Consider the following 24,176-nt stretch of genomic DNA (forward strand, 5'->3'; position numbering starts at 1 on the left):
GCCCAGTCTTATAGAAGGGTTGCATCTCCTAGTGTGTGCTAAGATCATTTAAAAAAACCAAACCAAACAAGCATGATTCTCAGAACTTCTTCAGCATCTGTCAGGTTAGTCAGTTTCTGTGTTTTTTCATTTGCACAGGAACTCAGGAGGGTATTTTAGATGGTATTGTATTTTTGTCCCCGGGCAGCGCAGGCGTGCGGGAGCCAAGAGGCGCAGTGAGTCCCTGTGGCCGCCGGGTGCCACTGTTGATCTGTGCTGGTTTGGCAGTTTGGCATCAGTGCTGTTTTTCTCCTTTGTTTCCAAACATCTTTTTCCTTATTTTATTTTTGGTGGGGCTGGGCAACGGGGTCCAGTCTCGCTTCGTTGAGAATCCATCAGTACATTTTATGAAATGGTTTTCAGAATCTGGTTTGCTAGAAATGAATGACTGTCCTCAACGAGCAGCACGGAACGCTCATGATACAAATGGGACATGCATTTGGTCTCATCTGTTCCCAACGTTTCTAGAATATTTGTAAATAATTGCATACTATTTTTAGTACCCCTTTATAATACTCTCCCCCCGTCCTGCCCCCCCATTCTTTCTCAATTTCTTCTCTTTGCTAGTCTCAGTTATCGCTGTTGCTTGGGGGTTGTTTGGCCTGCCCATGCTGACCACTGCTCTGTTGTTGTGCGCAAGCTTAATTGGACAAGGTCAGCTGGAAGAGGAGGAGGCCTGTTACCTGCTTGGGGAACAGCTGCTTTGACCTGAAGTCTCCTCTCCCCTTTGTGCTGAATTCGCTGGGGCAATGTTCTGAAGCTCAGTTCTGCTTCTCCAACCATCGACACTGCTGATGGTTGACTGAAAATGCACCGCAGCCCTTGTGCAGAGGCAAGCAGGCTTGGGGACAAATTCACTGCTTGCATAGGCAAGTTCAGTTCTTTTGAGTTGCACCTCCATCTGTTAGTGATGGATTTGGCTCCTGTTGCTTGATGCAGCTTCTTGCAGTGTATACCTACTTGTGTGGTTGTTGTGTGGCTGGCTGCTGAAGCACAGCTGGTAGCAGGATACCTGGGGTCTTAAATTAGCCCTGAGTGTGTAGATTTAAGCTAGCTGTAAAGGCAGACCTTCTGGTAAGCCCAAGACACAGAAATTTCAAAACTCTGACATTGTCTTGCTTGAGTCTTCTTTGTTGTTTTTGACCATGTTCTACGTCCATTGTATGTTTTTCTGTATCTTCTGTAGCATGCACTTTTAGACTGAAAAGCTAAAGATGCCTTCCAAGGACAAACCCCAAAGCCAAAATATTCCAGGTGACCAAGCAAAATGGCCCTTGAGGCTCTGCAGGGTTGGGTCCTGGTGAACCAGAAGTAATACCAGGGAGCCTTTAAGAGAGCATTCTCTTCTGGAGCTGGTGTTAGTTTTATGGAAAAAACATTTTTCAGCAGTTTTCCAGATTTTTTTTGAGCCCTGGTCCCTTTTGTGTCTGATTTGTGACATTCAATGGCCTGAATTTTACTGGAGCAAATATTAATGTAGAGAAAATTGCAAACTGATAATGGTTGCTATATTTGAATTCTTTGTTATTGGTATTTAACACTGCTATGCCTTTGCTTAGTTGTAACAGAAACAATCACAGTCACTACTTCTGATGTGACTAGTCACAGCAAGGCACCTCGGACTTCATATTTTTGGCCACTGAATGATTGTCATCAACTACCTGCAGGAAAGCTTTACGTGGAAGCAGAGAGGGAGAAGAAAAACTGTTAAATCTGCTAACAGAGTCACAGAAATGCAACCTGCTCCTGGTGGGTTTTGTGGGCAGAAACTGTTTTGGAATTATTTGTTTAAATTAATAGAAAACATCCTGTTGTAAGAATCCCCACTGATCCTGATTGCAAGGGTAAGGCATAGGGAGAAAAACTGCTTGTAATTGAAACCATAGAGGGCTCTATAGATCAAAACCCGGCATTCCTTGTTGCCCGGTGCAAGGCAGATGAGGAGTACAGTGTAACCATCTGGTGCCTTTTGCAGTAAATGGAGTTTGCAGGCTCTCTCCAAGTAGAGGGTGTTGCAGTAATCCAATCTGGTGGAGTCGATACAAGGGTATCTACGGGATGCTGATCGCTATGCGCTGCAGCAGGGTACTGCAAACAAATGCTTATGGGCAGAGCCCCTTGCATGTGGATAACCTGCCTCTTTCAGTCATCTAGAGTCCTGGTGAGAAAAGATGTGAGAAAGAAATGAGCCCTGTTCTGAGCTGTCCTTTGCTTCCCTCTTGTTCAGACTGCCCTGCTGAGATGGGAAGCTGGTGGAATATTGACTGGTGTTTAGAGAGTTCAGCTTCCTTTGTGAGAATGGCAAGCCAGGTGACAGACACTGAAAGGCCTTTCTTAGGTGTTCAGCACATGAAACAGTGCTTGCCTAATCTTAGCTTAAAATCTTCTGTTGAAAGAAACATTGTGTGTCTAGTATAGGGAGAGGGAATTACAGTGCTTTTTCAACAAGAGAAGGTTTTTTTCTAATAATCCCCCTCTCCTCTGCTGCTTTCGAACAGCCTTTCTTACGTCTGAAGCTGTAAGGTTTAAATTAAACTGGGACATTGTCTGCTGTAGCCAGCTTTTGGAGGCTGCTGCAGAATTGTGCTGCTGCACTGCTCCTCCTAAAGCATCCCCTTTTCTCCAGCTCACTGCATTCCCCCAGCCAGGTTGTTCAGCTGCTCTGTTGATCTTTCCTTCCCCAGCAGCAGATGTGCTGGAGGATCAGAAGGGAAGAACTCAGAGGTAAATGTGTTCCCACAAAACAGATCCCTCTGCTTTGCTTAGAGGTAAATTCGTTCCCTCTGTCAGATGCTGAGACAATTGCTTGCAAGGGTGACTTAGAGATGCTGGATATATCATTATTTTGGGGTATGGCAGTGATACCACAGAGCTCTGCCTTCTGAATATGTTGAGCCCCAAAGGAAATATAACCCAGCCTGTTTTGCTCACTCTGATGCCATAGTCATGCCCTCCCAATCCATCTGTGCTTTGAGCCCACGTTTGCCTTTTGTCCCACATGCCACCCTGAACTGCCACGTTTGGCCTTGAGGTGTCCTGGGGAATCTTGAGTCAGGACGTACCATTGAAAGGTGGAAGTGAAGGAAGGTTTTAGTATTGCAGATTAAGACTTTGTAGTTTTGATAATTGGTTTAGTTAGCTTTAAAGCAAGTGTTAATTTTGAAACTTGATAAACAAGATGTCTGATACCAGCTAACCCTAGTTACATTTGGAGGTGGGAACACACACAGCTCTGCAAACGTGGACGTAAGGCAAATGCCTTACTTAGACTTGTCTAGGTTGAATTCATTCTTGGGACTGCATCCTGCTGTCTGTGATACTTCCAAGGGTGGAATTCAAGTCTAGTCCTTAGTTGCTTTGTATTTCCGAGGGTATCAATATAAATGTTTCAGCTATTTTGTGCTTGGTTTTGCGGCGTATCTCCTCTTCCTGTGCTTGTGGATGTTTGTTGACACCCTACTTGGACTTTGATGTTGCTGATTTCAAGGCTTAAGAGTGGTGCATGATCTCTCCTTTGCTGTCCCTTGATGTTTTATCATCTATGGAGTATTTTGGTTGTTCTTTTCTGTCAGCCTCTTCCTTAGCTTACAGGTAGAAACCATTTTGAAGGCTGGAAGCCAAATTAAATAACTGCTGTTTCCAAACAGTGCTTTTGACAGAAGAATAAGAACCCAAAACTCGCTCACACTTAGAGCAGTGTTTATAGGTTCCTTCCTACTATCATTTCACAGTGATATACTCCTAAGATTTCAATTGCTGACAAAATGGAAACATTTTCTGTGGACTAAAGTAGTTGCTAAAACAGCCTCTTGCATCAGCCTTTGGATTGCTGGTATAGAACCAGCTGTGCTGCTTTGGACTCTGTACAAGCCTGGAGACCTGAGTGTGTAGCTCGTAGCGTATCATTAGGTAGCCTGAGGTCCCCTCCTTGTTGCGAGAGACTGGCTGGCATCGGGAGGGAGGGAGGGAAAATGATTCCAGGGCACCTGTAAATCCCTGCAGTTTTGTGCTGAGGGTTTGATGTTAATTAGACAGCAGGCAGCAGTAATGTGTTGCAGTTCCCTTGGCTTGCCTGTTTCAGAAAGGGCAAAATCTTCCAACAGAGTAAAGAAGGGGCTGTTGAAGGGGCAGCAAACTGAATGGAACGATGATAATTTTATGCAAATTGGACTTCAGTAGCAGATTCAGCTTGGCTGAATCACAGAGGGAGCAGAAGAATAAGGAAAGAAAGAGGGAGAGGAAAAACCCAATCAAAATGTATGGTTTGAGGCATGTTTCAGAGCCTTCTGTTTAGATTCTTCTACAGAAATGAAGAAACATAAGAGGAATGCCACTGGTCAGAGCCAGTGGAATTGCTCTTTCTCCTGTGGTACTGCTGTTAATAACTACAAGTGGGTTATTCAGCCGACCTCTTTAGATTCCGCTTTGCTGTCTGATTTCAAAAGCTTTGCCCTGCGCTGGCACTCAATCACAGCTTGATATAACCAGTGGCGCTTTGCATGCATTGCCATCATTTTCATAGGGGAGTGCTCTTTAAAAAAAAGAAAGGGAGGGCCAAGGGGAAACAAATTCAGATTCAACCAGGAGGTGCAGGGGGGAGCTATGGGGATTTTTGTTTGCTTGAGCAGAAGGAGTAATTGTCACAGTAGAGCCTGCATCGGTATGGAGCACGTTCCTAGTGGGATCAGCTTCGCCGGTCAAGAAGGGCCGTTTTAACAGTTCAAAAGGGATAGGGAGAAGGGTTGTGGCTGATGTGGTGAGAAGGTTTCTGATCCTGTGATCAGCTAGTTGGAGCTGGCTGGGGAGAGAACACTGTTGTGTGCTCTGCCTGCTGTGCCTTTATACAGCTCCCAGAACCGTGGTGCTGCCCGTTGGCACTGATGTTGCACCAGGCTGAGCAGGCTGGCATGCCACTGGGGTTTTATTTGTCAGAGCTGCGGAGGTGTAGTTCACTGGACTGGAGTGCCTTTTCACAAGGCCCAGTTGTGCTGCAAATATCAAACCTCTGCCTCTTAGTGCATTTCAGTGACGAGTGACAATGCAGCTTCTGTTATGGGCAGCCCTCTGCAGCTGTGAGGACCTGTAGATATAAAGCCGGCCCCAGAGCGTGCAGCTTGAAGGCGGTTCCTCCATTCTTTTCTGACATCTCCAGGCACTGGCTCTTCTGTTTTCCTCATTGCAATTCTTGCCGTAGTCTCTTCAGCTCCGTACTGAGTGGCTGGAGAAAGTTCCTGGAGCAAGGCAACAGGGTGCCCTTTGTGAGACAGAAAGGAACATTAGTTATGCTGGGTTTTTCTGTCTGTTTTCTTAAAGCATTCACAGGGACCACTACACAAGTGTACAGGGTGTAGGAACTGCCAGTCCTCTCTAGACTATTTTTTCCAGCTGAAGTAGATCTCGTGTAGCTTTCCCACCACTTGCCGAGCTAAAAAAATCATTTCGGTCCCCTCTCATGGCCCTTTTGGTCCCAACGACAGGCTCTGCAGTGTCTTTCCCCACTGTCTCCAAATGAAATTAAGTACTTGTGGTTTTTACCCTTGAACAGAGATAACGTCTTTAGGCAATTTTGTGCTTTCTCTTGTATGGCTTAAGGAGATCACGGGAACTTTTCATGCCTCTACCAGTAATGCACCAAACATACAACCTTGCAGTGAATGTGACTGCTGTGATAAACCCAGTTGAGAACAGGACCAGGTGCAGTCAGTGTTTTTAGTGGTGTGACCATGGAAACACACTGGTCATGAAGTACTGAGACTTTATGTCCAGTAACCTGGGGTCTTGCCTATGGTCAAGGATGTTAGGAAAGTCTGTGGTTTGATCTCCTACAAGCTTCTGCAGGGAAGGGGAGGGTGAATGTCCAGATACATGGTCACTGAAGCTTTGCTTTTGATCTTTTCATGTTTGCTCATCTCTTTGCACAAGCCTCCTGTGTGCATGGTTGTTGTTGGGGGTTTTTCTCAGTTTAATCTTTACTATTTTGAACGTCAGATCACAGCAATTTTTACATCTTGCATGGAGCACCTTGCGCTTTCGTGAATGTAGCTAGCATGGGCTAGACCTTGCTGTGCTTCTGTTGGTATGAAAATGTGCCCCGCAACTCCTTTCTGTCTTATGTGCATCACTAAGCCCTAGTCTGCATGCACATATGTGAAGAGTTGGACTGATGTTACAAGAACGGTAAAATTTTCCTAAAATTAGCCTAAAGTTCTGCTTGTTCATTTTGGTGTTCAGGGCTATGAATGCTGAAAATGCAGATGTGTGTGTTTGCTTTATTCCTGTGGTGGTGTGGGGGCCAGTGCATGGGCTGCTGCTTCGTGTAGAGGTTTGGCAATGAGGATTTGGCTTGTTTTTCTGAACCTGTTGCAATCTTCCTGTATGACATGGTCACTTTTTGCATCTGTGCTGTTTGCCCTTCTGTCAGGGAGTGCGAACTCCCCACTCTGGTCTTGCTTGTGAAGCTTGCTTGATGTATGTAAAGGGCTTGAAGTGGGTGCAATAAAAGATGCTATAGAAAGGCAGGGTACCTTGCAAATACAATGTGTTTTCCCGGGGTGTGTTATTTGTATGTTATGTGCATGGTCTCTGCTCATTCCCATGGCAGCTGTGTCGAGCGAAGTCAGGTGGTGGGTGCCTTCTCAGGGTTGGTGAAATTTAATTCTGCCTGGTACCTGGTGGTTGACAAATTTTGGTTTAGTAAATTGTAAACTTGTTGCTGGTCTGTGTATCAGCTTGATGATAGTTCTTTATTATGGCTTTCACTAACCAATCTGTAACTAACTGTGGTTGTTTGATTACAGAGGGAACATCCCCACGCTAAACAGGTACGGTACTTGTCATCTTTTAAAATTTGAAAAGACAGACTAGAAAGAAGTAGCCTAATACTTAATGTTTTAACATGTTTTGTTTTAGTGCCCTTATCTTTACTGGGGAAGCTCTCAAACATAACTCTTCTTTTTCCTTCCCTTTTCCTCTCCCTTTGTCTAAAACATGTTTTCAGCTTTTCTTTACCCTTTAAAAAAGCTTTGCATGCAGCAATCCTTAAAATTATAAATTTGCCAGGTGACTCAGCTCATCTGCAGTATGGTACATAGCAAACTTCTAGCAGAATGCTGTTTCTAGGGTCTCTTTTTTTTGGAACTGGATTCCCAGCTGTTGACCCTCTGGTAGGGTGTTGCAGTGAAACAGGCAGTTACTCCTAGCTGATAGCATACCTGTTGCTACCCTGGTTTCTGGCAACTAGCTTAGAATTTGTTGAGGCTGTTTCACCTCCCTCACACCATAGATGAATCTACATCTCAAACAGCTGACAGCATGTTTTGTTGTGTTTTGGATGCTAATTTTTCCTCCCATGTCTCAGTTGAAAAGTATTTCTTGTTTTAAATAATACATGAAAAATGTCTGCTGTCTTTTTGTTTAGTTATTGTTCTGTGGAATTTTTTGTATTAGTTGTAAGGAATGTACACCAAGGCATGTCCTGGAAAATTTTTCTCTTTCAAAACATGAATACCTATTATTTATTACTGCTTACAAGCCTGATTAGGGAAAAATAGAAAAAATGGGCTTGAAAGTCTCATGGCTCTTAATCAGAGAGAAATTACAGAAACGTAGAGTGACTTTAAACATGGAGAGCTATTAACCAAAGTGATACTTTAGACTTGTTAACAGTATACTTAGGACCATATCACAACAGTTTTCTGTACGTGGGAAGAAAGAAATCTTAGTTAAGCTGGTAAGTAGCAATGTCAGCAATCCCCAGTTCGGTCCTGTATCCATGTGGCTGGCAGCAGTGCCGTAGCCAGCATGGCTGGGCCCCTGCTCTGCCTGCTGTACCCCTGGCATCTGATCCAGCATGCAGTTGAGTATCTTTTTGACTTTACAAGTTGTAAGTCAAGTATGTGCTGTGCTGAGTCAGCGCCCTCATCTTTTTTCCTGTTGCCTTCTGCCTCCTGTTATGGCACCAGTTGGGGAGGACAGAAAGTTAACTTTGTCATTGTCTTCCTAAGCCCTGGGGAGAGTGGAGCAAGTGAGAGTGCACTGTTCCTATGTCGTAGAGCACTGCTGTGTGCCAGCTTGGCATTTCTGTCTCTTCAGAGCAAGCTTGAAGGTCTCACCATGTTGCAGGGAGCTTTTGAAGTAGGTCCCTCAGTGAATTAAGATGACTCTGTAGCATAGTTCAGAAATTAGAAATAATTATTGTTGAGGGTTTTTTTTTCCCCGAGATTTTATTCCAGAGAACCAATTCTAGTAGTTAGGAAAGGATGTCTAGTTAGTTGTAAGATTTTTATTCACTGTATGAGAAACTTCCTATGCTAGTCTTGACTGCACCATTGTGGGTCTTTAAAAAAACATAATCATAATAATAGCCCAAACCCTGAAATAACACAAACTATTTCACAGCTGGTGTGTGCTGCCATAGCAGTTGCATTGCATGAGAACTCAGTGGTACTTTAATGTATTTAGGATCCTTCCCTCTGGCAGGAAGGAACGCTGACCTTTAGTGAATGGTGCTCTTGCTTTAAATCGAGGTCTCTTACTCAGTGCCTTCCTCTGAGCTTTTCCAGTCCTCCTCACTTCTTACATAAGGAATTGTTCCTGTAGGAGTGATGTGTGTACTGCAGTGTATCTCAGTGCTTGAGCAGCAGACATCAGGTGTGAGTATGACAGTAGTAAGTGTCTGGAGCTCTGCCTTCCTTGCTCCTTAAGACAGATGTGTTCTGTGGCCAACTGCTTCTGTTTAGCAGCTGCCACCTTTTAGCAATCAAAACTGAACAAAATAAATGAGTAGGGGGAGTTGCAATGGCTTTAAAGCATGAATTAAATGAGAGGGAGGAGCACATGAAGTTGGTCAACAGTTAAAGTGGAAGGCACTGTAATAGGACTTTATTTAGGGTAGGAATACTAGTGTAAGACTATAGAAAACCCTATTTCCAGTATAGGATTTTAGAAGGATCACTGTACCACACTGCATTTGAGGAGTGTAAATTATAACATGACCGGAAAAATGGGGGAAGCAATAAGATAATATAGCCTGGTACACTTCAACTTAGTTTGTAAAAATTTATGAAATCTTTAAAGTATCAAAGCTTAGAATTATTGTTGTTTGCCTCAATATTCCACCTGTACAGCAAAACATACATACAGGAGGAAAAATACGGTCAACTATGCATAGTCATAATTCCCCTGGGATCCTAAGAAATACTTTTTTTAAAGGGGTATAATATTACTTCCTAACTCTTTTAACTGTTCCTGTACATTGGGACAACATCCAGGTAAGGGCATTAATGGCACCAGAGGCACACCAGCATTGCAGGGACTTTGGAGAAGACAGCACAGCAGTCTGGTGTGCTGAAGAATCTTAATGAATCATGCAACAGTTATGTTGGATAAACAGCCACGCTTCAAGTGGTCAAAGCATACGCACACGCGCAAATCTTTTTCCAGTGATATTCTTCTCTCCCTTGTCCCTACTAACTGTGATCTTATTGAATTGCCATTTAGAATGTCCTTCTCTTCCAACCTCAATCACTACGGGATGGTCCATGTAGCTAGCGTGAGTGATGTACTGCTAGACAATTCATTCACTCCGCCGTGCCAGCGGATGGGTGGAATGGTCTCCTTCCGCACATTTGAAGATTTTGTCAGGTATGTGGGGAAGGGTGGTAATTGTTTGTGTTGCCAGCTTCCTAGGTGGGCCCAAATGGAACGGGTCAGAATCTTTGCCATGTCTAGAGTCAGGTTTAAACTGGTCCTGAGCTGATCCGATAAGTTTTTGGAGTCTCAGGTGGAAGTTTGTTTGGATCCTCTTGTCTGTCTCCTTGAGATAACTGAAAGTTTCAGACTGCTGTAAGAGCAGTTTGCAGCCAGAGGGATCAGCATCTTGAATTTCTGCTGATTGGAGATCATTTGCAAATGTGCTGATTTCTTCTAATGCTCTTGTTCACGCGTATATACATAGGACAATGTGTTCTTTATGCTTTCAACCTTCTAGGGGTAGGCAAAAAACCCCCAGCAGAGCCCATAGTGGTCATGAGGGCCTGCAGCTGTAAGATCTGTAACAAATATTAGAAGATCCAGGCTCTGCTTTGGTTTGAGGGGTGGAGAAGGTATTGCCTTCTCATCATTTCAGTTTCAGTCCTGCAAAGGGAAGGAGTCCTTTTCTCTCCCTCCCTCCCTTAGCAACATGATTTGTGGATTGTAGTGCTGTATGCTTTCAGTGGGCTAGCAGCAGTGTGTTGATGACTAATACTTCTCTGGCGTATTTCAGAATCTTTGATGAAGTGATGGGTTGCTTCTGCGACTCTCCTCCCCAGAGCCCAACCTTCCCCGAAGCTGGCCATGCTTCCTTGTATGATGAAGACAAGGTACGGTAGTTTTTTCTCTTGAGATTGTTCTCAGGCTGGAAATAGAAGGCGTGCAGAATGCCACAGTGACTGCAGGCTAGATACTTTTCACGAGTTTGAGTGCTGGAAGCAGGAGTTAAGAGCTTTATGTATTTATGTGTGTGATTTGTTTGCTTGTTCCACAGCAGGTGATTCAAAGTAGGTGGCCATTTTCTGACTCTGTTCTAAAACTATGGTTAAGTCTCTTACTCTCCATGTAAATTTAGTTTGTAGCTTTTAACATCGGCAAAATCACTGGCTACGCAGCAGCATAACTGAGAGTTTAGACCCACGACGACATTTTCAGACCTCCTCTGTGCATCATGGTATTGCACTGCATATTCAACTGCCTTTAAGTCTGACTTGCCTTATTTTCTGTCTTACACCCTTCCTAGTCACACTACATTCTGATTCTTCCTTCTGTTCTACTTCTTGGAACTCTTTTTAGGAGGAAAAGATGAGAGGAACCCCTCAGTTTTTGCACTGATGTGGAGAACGGGTGCAGAGGAAGCAGATGGTTTATAATCCTTAGTGGCAGAAGACCAATTCCCCTTAGAGACACAGGTAGACACAGGTAGCTCCCCCACTGCTCTGTCCTGTCCTCCAACAGTGGGATGCTCTGTTGGAATAGTCTGTATTCAGAATAGGGCTTGGTTTTAAACGGATCCATTGATCTTGGTGTGCGTAAGTACTGTAGCCTTGTTCCAGAATATTATCGTCAGCCTTAATGTCCTTGTATCTCTCATCTTACCCTCCCCCCCACCTCACCAAGGATAATCTGTTCATACTCAGTTTTTCACAGTTAACCACAGGCTCTTAAATGCTAAATTTGTTGTTTCTCAGAGCTCTAATGTAATTGTTGCTTCCACATTATTTCGTTTTGTTGTAGGTATGAAAACACACATTGTTTAATCATACACTTTGAATCTGCTTAATTACACTACCTTTCCTGATGCTCAAGTCCTCTAATGTCCTGTCTGTACTGCCTCTTGTAAAGAAAGGACCTGACCCTGCATTCTTTCTGCATCCAAATAAAGTACTTTTGAGGTAGCCAAGTCAGATGTGACCATCAGAACTGGATTCTCCAAATGAAGCTGCTGTTTGCAGACATTAATTCTTTACTTCTGTGAAACTGCAAAGCTGTTAGGCTGCTTGGTAAAGGATTTTGCTCATAGTTGTCATTGGTTTACAGCACGATCTGCTAAATCATTTTTCTCTAGGGCACCTGTATTCTAGAGTTGTATTTAGGGAGCCTCTTTTGAGAACTCAGAGGTGTTGTTAACTATTTATTTACGGGGAGTATTTTCTTTAAATTGCAGACTGCTCGTGAGGAGCCCATTCACATTCTTAATGTTGCTATTAAAACAGACAGTGATGTTGATGATGATGGGCTGGCAGCCATGTTCAGAGAGTTCACACAAAGCAAGGTAAGTTACCTTGATTCTCTCTCTGGAGCTTTGTGAGTGTGCAGGACAGCTCTGTCTGCTTTGGGAAAAGTCAGTATGTTCCTCGGGTTTTTGTTTGTTTGTTTGTTTAAAAAACAATAAATGCAACAGCTACACCCTTAATTTATGCCATCTAAAATCTTGCCACTTCTTCGACTGGATGTAGCTGCACCTTACTGAAGCCTCCAGGTCATTGTTTCTCTTTGTAGTGTATCCTAATCCATCAGGTCAGGACTTCTTCCCTTTAATTTTTGGTAAGGTAAAAGACCTTTGTGGTTTTAAATGCATAAGGTCAATCTTGAGTATCTATTTCCAGGTGCTGTGAAAAACTGTGCTGTATCCCTCTTTGTGGTGGTAAAGTTGTTACGTGAGTAACAGAGGCATGGAAAGTGATGTTAACGTGACGTATATTTTCTGTATCATGATAGTCTTAATGCAGTTCAGATTTGTTCTTGTTGGTGTGCCAGAACATCCCCACCTAGTATGATATTTCTGGCACAAGGTGGAATTAATTCAGTATGTTCTGTTGCTCCTTCCTAAAGGGATACACTTCAGAGTACCAAATGTTAGTTCTGTGGTCAATTGTGAGACAATGTGGGTCGGGAACAGCCTTCTCATGGCCACTCTGTCCTCTGGTGTCAGCCTGCACTTTCTTTTCTGGTTGGTGTGAAGAGCTCCTCAACTGGCTTGTGGATGTGAATGGCCCATCAGGCACTGGGACCCAGCCACATCCGTGGTACCTGCAATGAGTACGGGAGGACTGAGTGGGCATTTTCTAACTTCGCTTCCCAGCGTGGGAGGTGGTAATACATTCTGCAGAAATGAGGGGTTCCAAAATGGGGCTGGTATCCATGCGAGTTCAGCAGCTTCCTGTCTCTTTAAGCAAAGAAAATAATCAAATATAAAAATTAAAACTAGTTCTGCTTTTCATCTGCTTGATCATGCTCCAGGCGTTTTATGGGAGGGGATAAAAAGAAAGAAATAAAATAAAAATTCCAAAACACATTAAACTATCAAATAGGTTGATCCAAATTGTCCAAATAATCTTCTAGTCCCAGCATGTTGTGTGTGGTTTTTTTAATAGAAATTAGGATCATATACTTGTAAATGACTTGTGGAGGAGATTGAGGCAGTCAGTGTAAATGGAGTTTCTCCAGGTGCTGATGGCTAATCGCTCTGTAATAGCTGTGGACTTGCTGTGAGACCCACATTATTACGATGTAATCAGAATCCTGTTGCTATGCTGTTATTGTCTGCCACTTGTGGAATTTTAAAAGCAATAACAATTTTTGCTTTTTAAATCATGGCATTATTAAAGTTATTTTCTTCCTCTTGCCATGAATATAGTCACTGATGCTCATTTTCAAAGGGCTTAACCTTAGTAAAACATTTCAGTCTGTGCCGAAAGGGGTTGTTTTGTTCGTGGTCTAGCTAAGTTCTTATTTCTTTTTGTTGTTAGGTTTTTTTTTCCTTTTCTTTCTTTGCTTGTAAATTGGAAAAAAGAGGAGAAAGGCAAAACTTTTAGAAAGGGGAGCAGAATTATGGGGTTTTAACACCTCAAACGATCATTGGTGTGGCAAATACCAATGGCAGCACTCATTTGAAACATGGCTTAGTCGAATTTGATAAAGAAGCAACCAGAATGGATATTCTCTTGTCTATTTGAAAAAAATAAGTAACACGTATCACTGTTCACCTTTGCGATACTGACACATCTCTCCTTTGGTCTGGGTTGTCTGTGTGCTTATTGTGCCAAAAACAAGTATGCGCTACATGCTTCCTTGGGTTAGTTCCTTTAAAACTGGTTTTCCATCATTTTCCGTGGCCTTCCCATGCCTACGCAGTGCTCCCCTCAAAAAGTAATCTTTGCAGAAAAGACCAACTTGCTTTGGCAAATGAACAAGAATATTCCCTGCAAGACTTGAATGACTCTTCTGCTTTATTTGTTAGCAAGGCTCAGCTGGAATACTGTGTTCTTGTGATTTGGTTACTTACCTCTTCAGATTTAATGTATTTGCTTATGTGTGCTACTAGACAATCATCACACGAGAAATCCTAGCCGCAAGCAGGCTGAAGTGGGCTAGGAACTTACAGTGTAGATGCAGAAGGATCGGTAGAGCTTTTTCAGTTCATGGAAGACTTTGACATGTTTTTGATGTGTTCTTTTTCTGTTAATCCAGTCACCTGATCCCATCCTTGCCTTTTTACAGAAATCAGTCCTGATTGAACATGGGATTCGGAGGCTGACTTTCCTTGTAGCACAAAAGGTATTTTGATATCCCTCATACTGCTCAGAACTCTTTGCTTTCTAGCTCATAATAGCATTGACATTTGATGTGTGTTTTTCCCAAATTAATTGCTGTATTAACTATATTTAGCTCTCCTCACTGTTTTTGTTCTCTAAAATTTGAGATGGTTTTGATGGATTCGCTTAAGAAAATTAATTTACAATTGTAAACAATCTTGGCACCTCTTGTATTCTTGAATTAATTAATTTTTGATTTTCATCCTAATTGCTAGCTTTCTTCTGCTTTTTTTTTTTTCTTGTCTTCCTGTGTTTGTATGTTTCGTTTGTAAGGACTTCAGGAAACAGGTCAACTATGAGGTGGATCAGAGATTTCATGTAAGTATAAAGGGCCTAGAACACGGTGGTATTCTTGACCTGAGGCCAGGAGACACGTAAGTGACTCTGGGCTTCTCATTTGGTTCTTAGTCAGGCATTTTTAGTGCCAACACTGGTGTCAGAGTTAAGTGGAATATATAAACAAATTCTGACTTCAAATAGAGGAGTGGGCCTTTTTTACTGAGGGGGGCCATTCATGTGCTAAAGTCTCTCTTGTTACCTGGCTGAACTCATGACTGCAACGTTAATAAAGATCTTGTTTGTTTCAGTGTTGTTTTGTATTCTAAAATGCAATTATACAATTAAAGTTTCCTGTTTCTTAAGGAGTGTGGTGATTTCTTTAGGCTTCTTACCGATTTTAAAATAACTTAGAGGATTAACTGAAATGACTTGCTAAATTTTGCATAATGGCTTAGTGATGTGGAAAATGTTTGATGCTCTTACTGCTAAGAACTGCTTCTTCCCCCAGAGCTTGGGCATCAGTGAGGGCTAGTTTACCCCTGTTTTCAAGGTGACAATGTAAGGCTAGAACCACATTTTTATCCCTTACAACTCTGGAAGTTATTATGAGTCTTGAAAGTGCAAGAAACTAATCTTGTGCTCAACACACCTGGTTTAGCAAGCCTTATGAAAGGAAAACTAGTTTACAAATCAGCAAAAATCGTATTTGAACAAATGTGGGTATCGCCACATGGGAATCACTGCCTACAGTACAGGTACAGATATGTATCAGTCAGTAGCTTGTGTAGGAAACTGGACTCTTTGGAGAGATGTTGGGACCTTCAGCAAGAAAGTCCAGGCTTTAGATATTAAAAAAAAAAAAAAAGGGGGGGGGGGGGGGAGTTTTAGAGAACTGAATTAATATTTGGGGAATGAAAAATAAGAGTCTGTGAATAAGCACTGCGTACCACATGTCAGTGGCCAGGAAGGAGGCAAAGAATGAAAGAATAAGAGGAGTCATCACAAAAAGTTTTCCCTGAGCTGCCGTTCAGAGCAATGGACTGTTAGGATGCTCAGTTCCTCAGCCAGAGGAGGCAGCGTGATATGTCATCTGTTTGCAAAGTTTGTAGAGTACCTCTGGGATCTTTCATAAGTGTCAGTCTTTATTACTAACTCCTATTCTATTCCGTTTATTACTGGACCAACTATTAACTTAGCCAGGGCCTGGGCTTGGGTTTGTTTTTGTTTTAATTACAGTCTATATAATTAGTTCCCAGCATGTTGAGGTAATAGAGAGTTGCTCCAGCAAGCTTCCAATTTCCTCATCTCATTAGGTTTTTAACGTGATTATTAGTATAATAATCAACTATGATGATTTCTGTTGTAGCTTTTCACATTCTGTGGTTTGCAGGGTGTCTTGATTGGCTAATTTAGGCAAATTATTTTGATTGTCTTGATGATGGTTGGTTGATTAGAACACAGCAGGGGTATAATTCTTCTGCCTAGGAAATGGAGCACTCTTTTGGATTTTGGTACCAGAGCACTGAGAATTTTTGTGTGTGTGCACGTCTAATTATTATATTTGCCCACAACACTAGTCAAATGCCTTGAAAGCAATTACATCAGTGATAGAATGAGCATGGTTGATGTTAGGAGAAATTGGCATCGTGCAGAGGAGGACAGGTAGGAGGGATTTGGAAGAGAAGTAAGGAAACATGGAAGTGGTTGGCTCACCTAATATGCCCATTGCCTGAATTTTCAGGCAGCATTTCTTGTAGCCCTGGCTAGTCTGGAAGACACACTCCAGGCAAACACAAGTTCTTTTGCTCAGCAGAGTCATCAGGTGAAGTTCTGGGGACTGTTTTTTATAGGAGGTAAGGAAGACGACTGGCTAGAAGATTACGTAGATGATTGCATAAATGAAGATTACAGAAATGGCTGGTATTCTCAAGTTGGTGCAAAGCATTTGCAAAAGTTCCTCTACCCAGTAAAAGTGTAATTCCACAGAAATAGATGGCTTTGCTGGGGTGAAACTGGAAGGATACGTAAAAGGATGCTCTCTAGTCTTCCTCGTGTAATATGCCACAAAAATGTAAAGCCTTTGCTGTTTGCTAGGATTTTATATGCGCGATAGAATAACAGAAAAACCTAATCATATTTGGTTTTGTAGAGTGCTATTTAATATATGAGGATGAAGTTATTTGATTACGATTCATAGTTTTCCTTGGGAAGAGAGTATTTCTAGCAGTAATAGTATGAAGAGAGCTATAGAATACAGATCATTCTTTTGTGTACATCTGCTTATATAATGGAGTGTTAATATCGTCGTATGGCTCCCAAACATTTCCACAGCAATCATAGTAGAAGTAGAACAAGTTCCCCACTACTGTCTAGACAGTTCCATGTTATTGTCTGTTAATAATTGACAATAATAATCAAAAGCCAATCAAGTAGCTTCTGTTGCATTAGCAATGAAGACAAAATACTGCTGCTGCCTTCTTGAGGGTATCTTGATTTTCCACCACCCTTGGTGACTTGAAAAAAGAGCTTGTAGCATCTGTCATCTCCTCTGCTGTGGTGCTACGCCAGGTCTGGGCTGTGAGCACTCTGAGTAGATCAGATGGCTTACTTTTGGAGGGCTAACATAACTGTTTTTATTTTCAAACAGAGGGAATTTCCCAAGTTCTTCACATTCCGTGCCCGGGATAAGGTAAGTTGTATATTCTTAATACTTTTCTCTTAAGTGTTGACTTTATCCTTTCATGTAGCTTGTTGTTGGCAGTCTAGGGGTGTGGGAGCTACTTCAGCCCAACTTCACTGCCTTGTGCAGTATTTTCTCCTCCCTTGCTAGGCCAGTCTTCCGCACATGCAGCAGCTGATGTCAGTAACAATGACAAGTCTCTGGTACTTGGGGATGAAAATTGATGCATTTGGAAGCCTGACCTGAAGCTACTGTTTATGCAGATTTTAGTCACAGTGTAACAAGAGAACATTGGAGGCAGTACAATGATTCAGTACTTAGAATCATAACAAACTTCCTTGGCTTCTGTGAAACAGAGGGGTTTGGAGGAGTGAGCTTGAGAACTTGCTGTCTCGCAGCTTGTCTTCTACTCTCAGTATTTCAACAATTTCAACATGGCTAAGTGCTAATGACTTTGCATGAGAGAGAAAATTCCGAGTTGGATCCATTTTAATTTTAATTAAATATAAAATTTCATAAGGGGTGTTGTCTAGTTCTTCCCATCCTCAGTGTTCCAACTTTTTAACCCACCCTCCTCTTTTATACCCTTTTCTACCTGTATGATGCTGGGTGCCTCCAGTTTGAGGAAGACAGGATTTACCGTCATCTGGAGCCAGCTCTGGCTTTTCAGCTGGAGTTGAATCGAATGCGAAACTTTGATCTCACTGCCATCCCATGTGCCAATCACAAAATGCATCTCTACCTGGGAGCAGCTAAAGTTGAAGTGGGGACAGAAGTAACAGACTACAGGTTCTTCGTGAGGGCTATCATAAGGCACTCGGATCTGGTTACCAAGGTGAGTTTTGTCACCCCTGCAAGGTCTCTTTCCAAGACAGTGTGTGAAACAGTCATTCAAGGAACCTGCACGCAAACACATTGCTGGTGTAGAGAGAATACTGTGGATGTGTGCCGCCTCTTTGCTTGTGCTGACTCTGCAGAAGCCTATCTCCGAAGACCTAGTATTCCTTTGCTTCAAGGACATTTTTCTGTGGCCCAAGTGGATAGTCAGAAATCCTTGCATTTTGAGGCAATAGTGTTTGTGTTTCATTCTGGCCTACTACAATAATGGTTTGCCCTGTCTAGTTTTGCATTTATGCTGACCTAAATGAGGGCACAAGTCAGCTGGGTATGCGAGTCCAGGCAGTGGGAGTAGTGGCTCTGCAACTGTCATGGATCTGTTTCAGGGGTGCATGTCCTGCTGAAACTGATGTTACCTCTTTTCTTAGTCAAGTCCTTCTTCAGTTTTTCAAACATTGTATTCTTGGGCTATGATTTTTGAGTAGAAAATAATTTATTTGTTGGCACTGTCTGGCAGGAAGCCTCGTTTGAATATCTGCAAAATGAGGGAGAGCGATTGCTTTTGGAAGCCATGGATGAATTAGAAGTAGCATTTAACAACACCAACGTGCGCACTGACTGCAATCACATCTTCTTAAATTTTGTGCCTACTGTCATCATGGACCCCTCTAAGGTATGATCTCTTCCCTAATTCTGAACTGTTTTGTTCTTCTTGGGCTTTACTCACCAGAATTAAATGGTCTTTTGTTGCCTTTTTATGCTATGTAAATGCACCTATTGATTAAGTACATTTTAATACCATTTGGTGAATGACATGTAGTTTCTACTAGCCATTTTGTAACGGAAAATGCAAGAAATTGGGGACCAGTATTAAAAGTGATAACACTTTTAGGGGTCAGTTTAGTTACTGAACAAATACTGGAGTTTTGCTTTTCAGTAAAGAAAGTGGAGTCACATAAGTAACGGACGTCTCTAAAGATTACTTGTTGAACTGGTAAACAAACTTCTCTTCAAAAGCAGAGAGAATGGTTTTTATTTTAGCTAGTTAAGACAAGCAATTAGTTTGTTTCACTTTAGGAGCCTTATTTGGCAGTGAGGAAGGAAGCAAGCTGTGGGTTTTTTTCCAGTCTATGAATAAATATTAAATGTAAGATTTCAGAAGTAGCAGAGCTTATATTTTTAGTGGAGTAATGCTGTCCTTCAGGCAGTGTGGCTCGCTTCCTCTGTGTAAACTAAGGCACGGTTTATTAAAAATACTTTTTGTATTTGAAACTAAACTTATCTTTTCTTCTGTGTTTGAGATAATTTTAATACAGAAATAGCTTTAAATGCTCTTCTGTTTGTTACAAAAGTCCAGACTGTATCCAAATAAAACGTGAGATAAACCGTGAACTTAAAAAGAGTTTGTAAATTCAGCTACAAAAAGAAGTGCCTCATTTTCATTCTCTGATACAAAGTCAGAGCGATCAACGTTATAAATAAATGAACATTAGGCTTTGTAGATGCATAAATGAAAGTGTTTAGGCATAAAGCATGTTTCTGGTTAGCAGAACTACCACAAAGAATGTCCCAAATAAACTGCAAAGGCTGCATTTAGTTGGAAATCAACATTCTGTTCATGGTTGCCAAAAGATGAGAGCTGACCTTTCCTTATGAGAATGACTGAAAGTTTAAAAAGATGAATTGGTTATCAAAATAAGTATCTCTTGCTTGCTGACTTTTAAATCATGATTAAAAACTGGTGGCTTAAATCTCTTTTGAATAAATCCTCTCTCAGCACATCCAAAATCTTTAGTTCCCAGAAAATTCAAAAGAAGCTGGGATATTCAGCCCCTGGAAGTTCAGCTGCCCTCAGATACGTACCATGACTTTTCCCTGAGCTGCCATGAAAAAGAGACTTTTTATTTTTTGAAAGAATGCTAAAAACAGCCTATAAATTGCCTTCTTTTAATATGTGCTATTTGCCAACAGTAGTATATTATAAACTTTAATAGAACACCAGAAGGCCAAGCTCCAACTAGTAATTGCTTTGTGGATTTAAAGCACCGTACCGCATGTGTGGTGAAACATGATTATTGTGCATATAAGTACTACATAACTGTTTGTCAAGGAGTTTGCTTTCCTGCACTTTGTAGTTCTTAGCTGTCAGCTATGCCTGCAGGAGGAAAGGTAGATGGGGGGGAAGCAGTGGGCACGCTGTGCCTTGCTGGGGTGTGGTGTGCCAGGAGGAAAAGGGATGTGAAACCGGTGCTGTCCCTCTGCCTCAGTAGTCCCCAGGTTGAGTGCGGTTCGTGCCTGTCTCAAGGCGTGTAGGGATGGGAACAGAGAGGCCACCGAGGTCCCAGGACAGCACCGGCTACATGCTGCTGTTCGGTGCTTCCCTCCCTCCTCTTCTGGATGCTGGGTGCCCCTTTGGGCAGGACCATACAGCAGTGGGATGGCAGGGTGGCAAAGCGGTGGACGTGTCCAGAGAGGTGAGGGAAGTTCTTCTCGTGTGTTTTAAGATTGAAGAATCTGTGCGGAGCATGGTGATGCGCTACGGGAGTCGCCTGTGGAAACTCCGTGTCCTCCAAGCCGAGCTGAAGATCAACATTCGTTTGACACCGACTGGGAAGGCGATTCCCATTCGTCTGTTCTTGACCAACGAGTCGGGCTACTATTTGGACATCAGCCTGTACAAAGAAGTGACAGACTCCAGAACAGGACAGGTACGGTCCCATATGGCTCCGTGGTTTGATGAGCAAAACATTGCGGGGGGACACATAGCTGGTGAGGCTTTTCTGCACTGTGCAGTGTTTTCAGGTGATAGAAAATTGCCATTCAGCTTTGCCAAAGGAAGATGACTGTGAAGATAATCTTGCAATAGGTGTGTAGGTGTGCAGAATGTGATCAGTTGTGTAAAAGTGCATTTCTTCTAATTGCTTTGTATGTACCTTAAGTCATTTGTATATCTGTTTTCCTCTGTGTCAGGGTGCTCAAAAAAGTAATAGAAAAGTAATGACTGTTGGTGCTCATCCTGTAGGTCATAATAAAAGATATTATTAATTATACGTTTCCCTGAGTAGATAGAGAAAATCTGTGAACTTGTCTTTTAAATTCTAAAGATACAGGGAATGACCTGGGTAGGATGATATAAAATTACTGAAGGTGGTTTTATATCATTTTTATGAAGCATAATGGGCTCTTTTGTAAGGGTTGTGACTATTCTGGTATTTCTGCTTTTCATGGCGTAGGAACAGTGTGATTAACTGAAATACCTACATATGCTAAAATACATGGAGCATAGGATGCATGAAAAATATTTAAATACAGAAATGTTTACATCTCCCTCTGTAATAATCTCTCTGCCATGCAGTAGTAGCAGCAGAATAAATCACTTGGGCACCATCGGTATTAAACACAAAGTGCTGAGTCACCTTTTCTCCCCCTTTTCTCCATTTAAATTTTTCCAGCAAGCTGTCTAGCCTTACAGTCTGTCCAGTTCTGGAGATCCTAGAACAGATAGTGTCTGTATGTTTTACTTCATTTCTGCCTCTGAGTGGAGATGAAGAGAGAAAAGAACATTTTAATAATCTCCAGTAGCCGAACTTAACACTTGAGTTTTGTTAGTCATTTGTGAAGGTCACCTTTTTCCTCTTAAACTCTGTCTCTGAGCTTTTTTTTTTTTTTAAAGCTAGGGGAATGCACTTGTGTGTGTATGGCTTTTAGCACCTCTTCCAGTATCTGATTTTTTTATTTGATTTTTTTTCCCCAGAATATTAAACCAGTTTCTGTTAAAAAATTATACTGATAGGAATTGTTTCAATTAACTCTTTGACTAGTTGGGAGGAAGGTTTGTCTTACAAAGCTTGAAGGTGTTAGTTTTTTAAGAAACTTTGGTAAATCTCCCCCTCATGACAGAGGTTTATGGGACAGGTTCAGATCCGTGTATTTTTTCTTGTGTTTTTGGAGTGTTATTTTGAACTTAGAGTATCCTTTTAAAAGAGTTCAGACATTACTGATGTATTGGGTGCTGAGCATTTTCATGACTTCTGAAGAATGGAAAAATAGATTAATCATGAGGGAATGACCCCAATCTCATTTCACAGTTTCTGTGGTAATGAGTGGTGATACTCAGTAAAGACTTCTCAGCTCCCACAGAAGTGCTCTGAAGCTTTCTGCAGATTTAAGGAAAATTGGACCCCAAGTGCAGTAACAGATCCTAATGCAGGCACTGTCACAAATACTTGTTACCCTGAATAAATACTTCTCCCATTGAAGAAGCTACTGTTTGTGAAGACAGAAGAGAGCATGTACTGTTTTTAACCTAAAAACTAAAATTGGCTTTACTTACTGAATTGTATCTTTAGTGAAATTCTTTGATTGATTAATGTTCAATTAGAAAAAGATCTGTTTGTAACGTCAGATCTGATGACCATCCTGTTAAAAACAGCCTGATAGTGTTGCTTCTGTCAGGCAGGTTTCTGTGAAGCAGCATTTGTGCAGTGTTGTCCCAGTTAAGCAGTGCTCCTCCTGTTTCTAAGTTGAAATAGATTTCCTTCCGAGTCCTGGCTGAGTGGAATATATAGTGCTGTGAGGCATGGCGGTTGATAATTCATGTCGCTACTCTGGGAAAATCTTTTAAACTTACAATATCAAAACTTCAAGCCAAATGACATATGCAAGTCTTGACCTAGCTTCCATGATCAGTCAGTGGAGATACGGATACCGTGCTGTTCGACTACATAAATAACAGAATTCTTTTCTCTCTCCCAGCTATCACAATCCATTGGCATAGATACGGTGTCAGGGGAAATACTGGTGAATGTGAAGTCATCTAAGTCACAGGCTTTTTTCTGTGGGGATGTGGCTCTGTTCACTTTGCTTTCTGCTGTGATATGGTAATAAGTCAGTGATACTCAGAGCTGTGCAGTAATGGTCCAGCAGTGTCTCCAAAGGGTAGTAATGCATGATGAAGCACAGTGTTACAGTATGTGTGAGTATTAACATATTTGTAGAGAACAGAAACAAGCCTGATTGGTCTGGAATAGCCTGCTGATTTTTGGTAAAATCTGGATGAGGTGTGTATGGAACCAGTGGATTCATCAGTAATTGGTTGTGTTTTGTACTGCAGATTATGTTCCAGGCATATGGGGATAAACAGGGACCACTTCATGGGATGCTGATCAATACCCCGTACGTGACCAAAGACCTGCTGCAGTCCAAGAGATTCCAGGCACAGTCTTTAGGGACGTCATACGTCTATGACATTCCTGAGATGTTTCGGCAGGTGAGCATTCTTAAGGCCCAGGGGGTTGTTCCAAACTTTTGTTCTTGCAAAGCACTTCTATCAGTTGCCATCCTTACTTGTCAGGGAAACAAGTAGCCTGGAGTGGCTAACAATGGTCCCCCAGGGTTTATGTAGCTATGGATTGAGTCTACTTTGTAAACCACCTTCAGTTTCTTGTTTAAGTTTCTTTGTTTCCCCACCCCGTTATCTAGCCTTCCCTGGAGGGTTAGACAGTGCAGGGGTGATAGTTCCTAGGATAGGACTCGTCTGTCATTGAATGTGTTAATGAGTTGCAGAATTTGTGTGTCTGATTTGCTGGGTTCTATGCTGAATCACATAAATTGAATTACACTACTCTGGGTGAAACTGTTTCATAGTTTAAATTCCAAAGTAAGTGATATCCACTGAATATTGTCAGTCAGACTGAGGGGAGGGAATTTCGGAGTGTTCTGTCTTGAATATTAAGTCACAGTGGATTGAATAAAAGTATTTGCAGATGATGTTTTAACAAGGATTTATTTTTTTCCTCGTCTAGTCTTTGATTAAACTCTGGGATTCTATGAATGAACATGCATTGCTGCCAACGCCACCGCTGCCTTCTGACATACTAACATACACCGAATTGGTGTTGGATGATCAGGGCCAGCTCGTGCACATGAACAGGCTGCCGGGAGGAAATGAGGCAAGTTGTACTTTCTTTAATGCTACTTTTCTTTCCCTGTCCTGCAGTACATTGTGTTTTGGACTAGGTTTGACAATTGTAATGAAAATTCACTAGCCAGGCAAAAAATCTATTCATTCAGTCTTTCACAGATGAAATCCCTCTCTTGAAAATGAGATTTTTGTTTCATTAAAAATTAATACCTTCCATACAATGGGTATTTTAACCTCCATAGTAAATGATGATTCCATTTCAAACCTGTGCCAATGCTGTTTTTCCTTC

The 24,176-nt window shown here is 41.9% G+C and overlaps 1 protein-coding gene across 9 annotated transcripts in view; it reads left to right on the forward strand.

Moving 5' to 3' along the window:
- Nucleotides 1–24,176, forward strand: part of ACACA (acetyl-CoA carboxylase alpha) — a 148,072-nt gene that overhangs the window by 60,967 nt on the left and 62,929 nt on the right. For 6 of the 9 annotated variants that reach the window (XM_056341575.1, XM_056341568.1, XM_056341558.1 and 3 more), the window contains 12 exons: nucleotides 6,837–6,860; nucleotides 9,538–9,681; nucleotides 10,304–10,400; nucleotides 11,738–11,845; nucleotides 14,074–14,130; nucleotides 14,442–14,486; nucleotides 17,095–17,136; nucleotides 17,747–17,962; nucleotides 18,482–18,637; nucleotides 20,469–20,672; nucleotides 23,078–23,233; nucleotides 23,769–23,915. In XM_056341575.1, the coding sequence (XP_056197550.1) occupies nucleotides 6,837–6,860; nucleotides 9,538–9,681; nucleotides 10,304–10,400; nucleotides 11,738–11,845; nucleotides 14,074–14,130; nucleotides 14,442–14,486; nucleotides 17,095–17,136; nucleotides 17,747–17,962; nucleotides 18,482–18,637; nucleotides 20,469–20,672; nucleotides 23,078–23,233; nucleotides 23,769–23,915 (1,396 nt within the window). The remainder of the gene's footprint in view (nucleotides 1–6,836; nucleotides 6,861–9,537; nucleotides 9,682–10,303; nucleotides 10,401–11,737; nucleotides 11,846–14,073; nucleotides 14,131–14,441; nucleotides 14,487–17,094; nucleotides 17,137–17,746; nucleotides 17,963–18,481; nucleotides 18,638–20,468; nucleotides 20,673–23,077; nucleotides 23,234–23,768; nucleotides 23,916–24,176) is intronic. The other 3 variants (XM_056341593.1, XM_056341600.1, XM_056341608.1) reach the window with 3 other exon arrangements.

The sequence above is a fragment of the Falco biarmicus genome, chromosome 1 (genome assembly GCF_023638135.1).
Source record: "Falco biarmicus isolate bFalBia1 chromosome 1, bFalBia1.pri, whole genome shotgun sequence".
Classification (NCBI taxonomy): domain Eukaryota; kingdom Metazoa; phylum Chordata; class Aves; order Falconiformes; family Falconidae; genus Falco; species Falco biarmicus.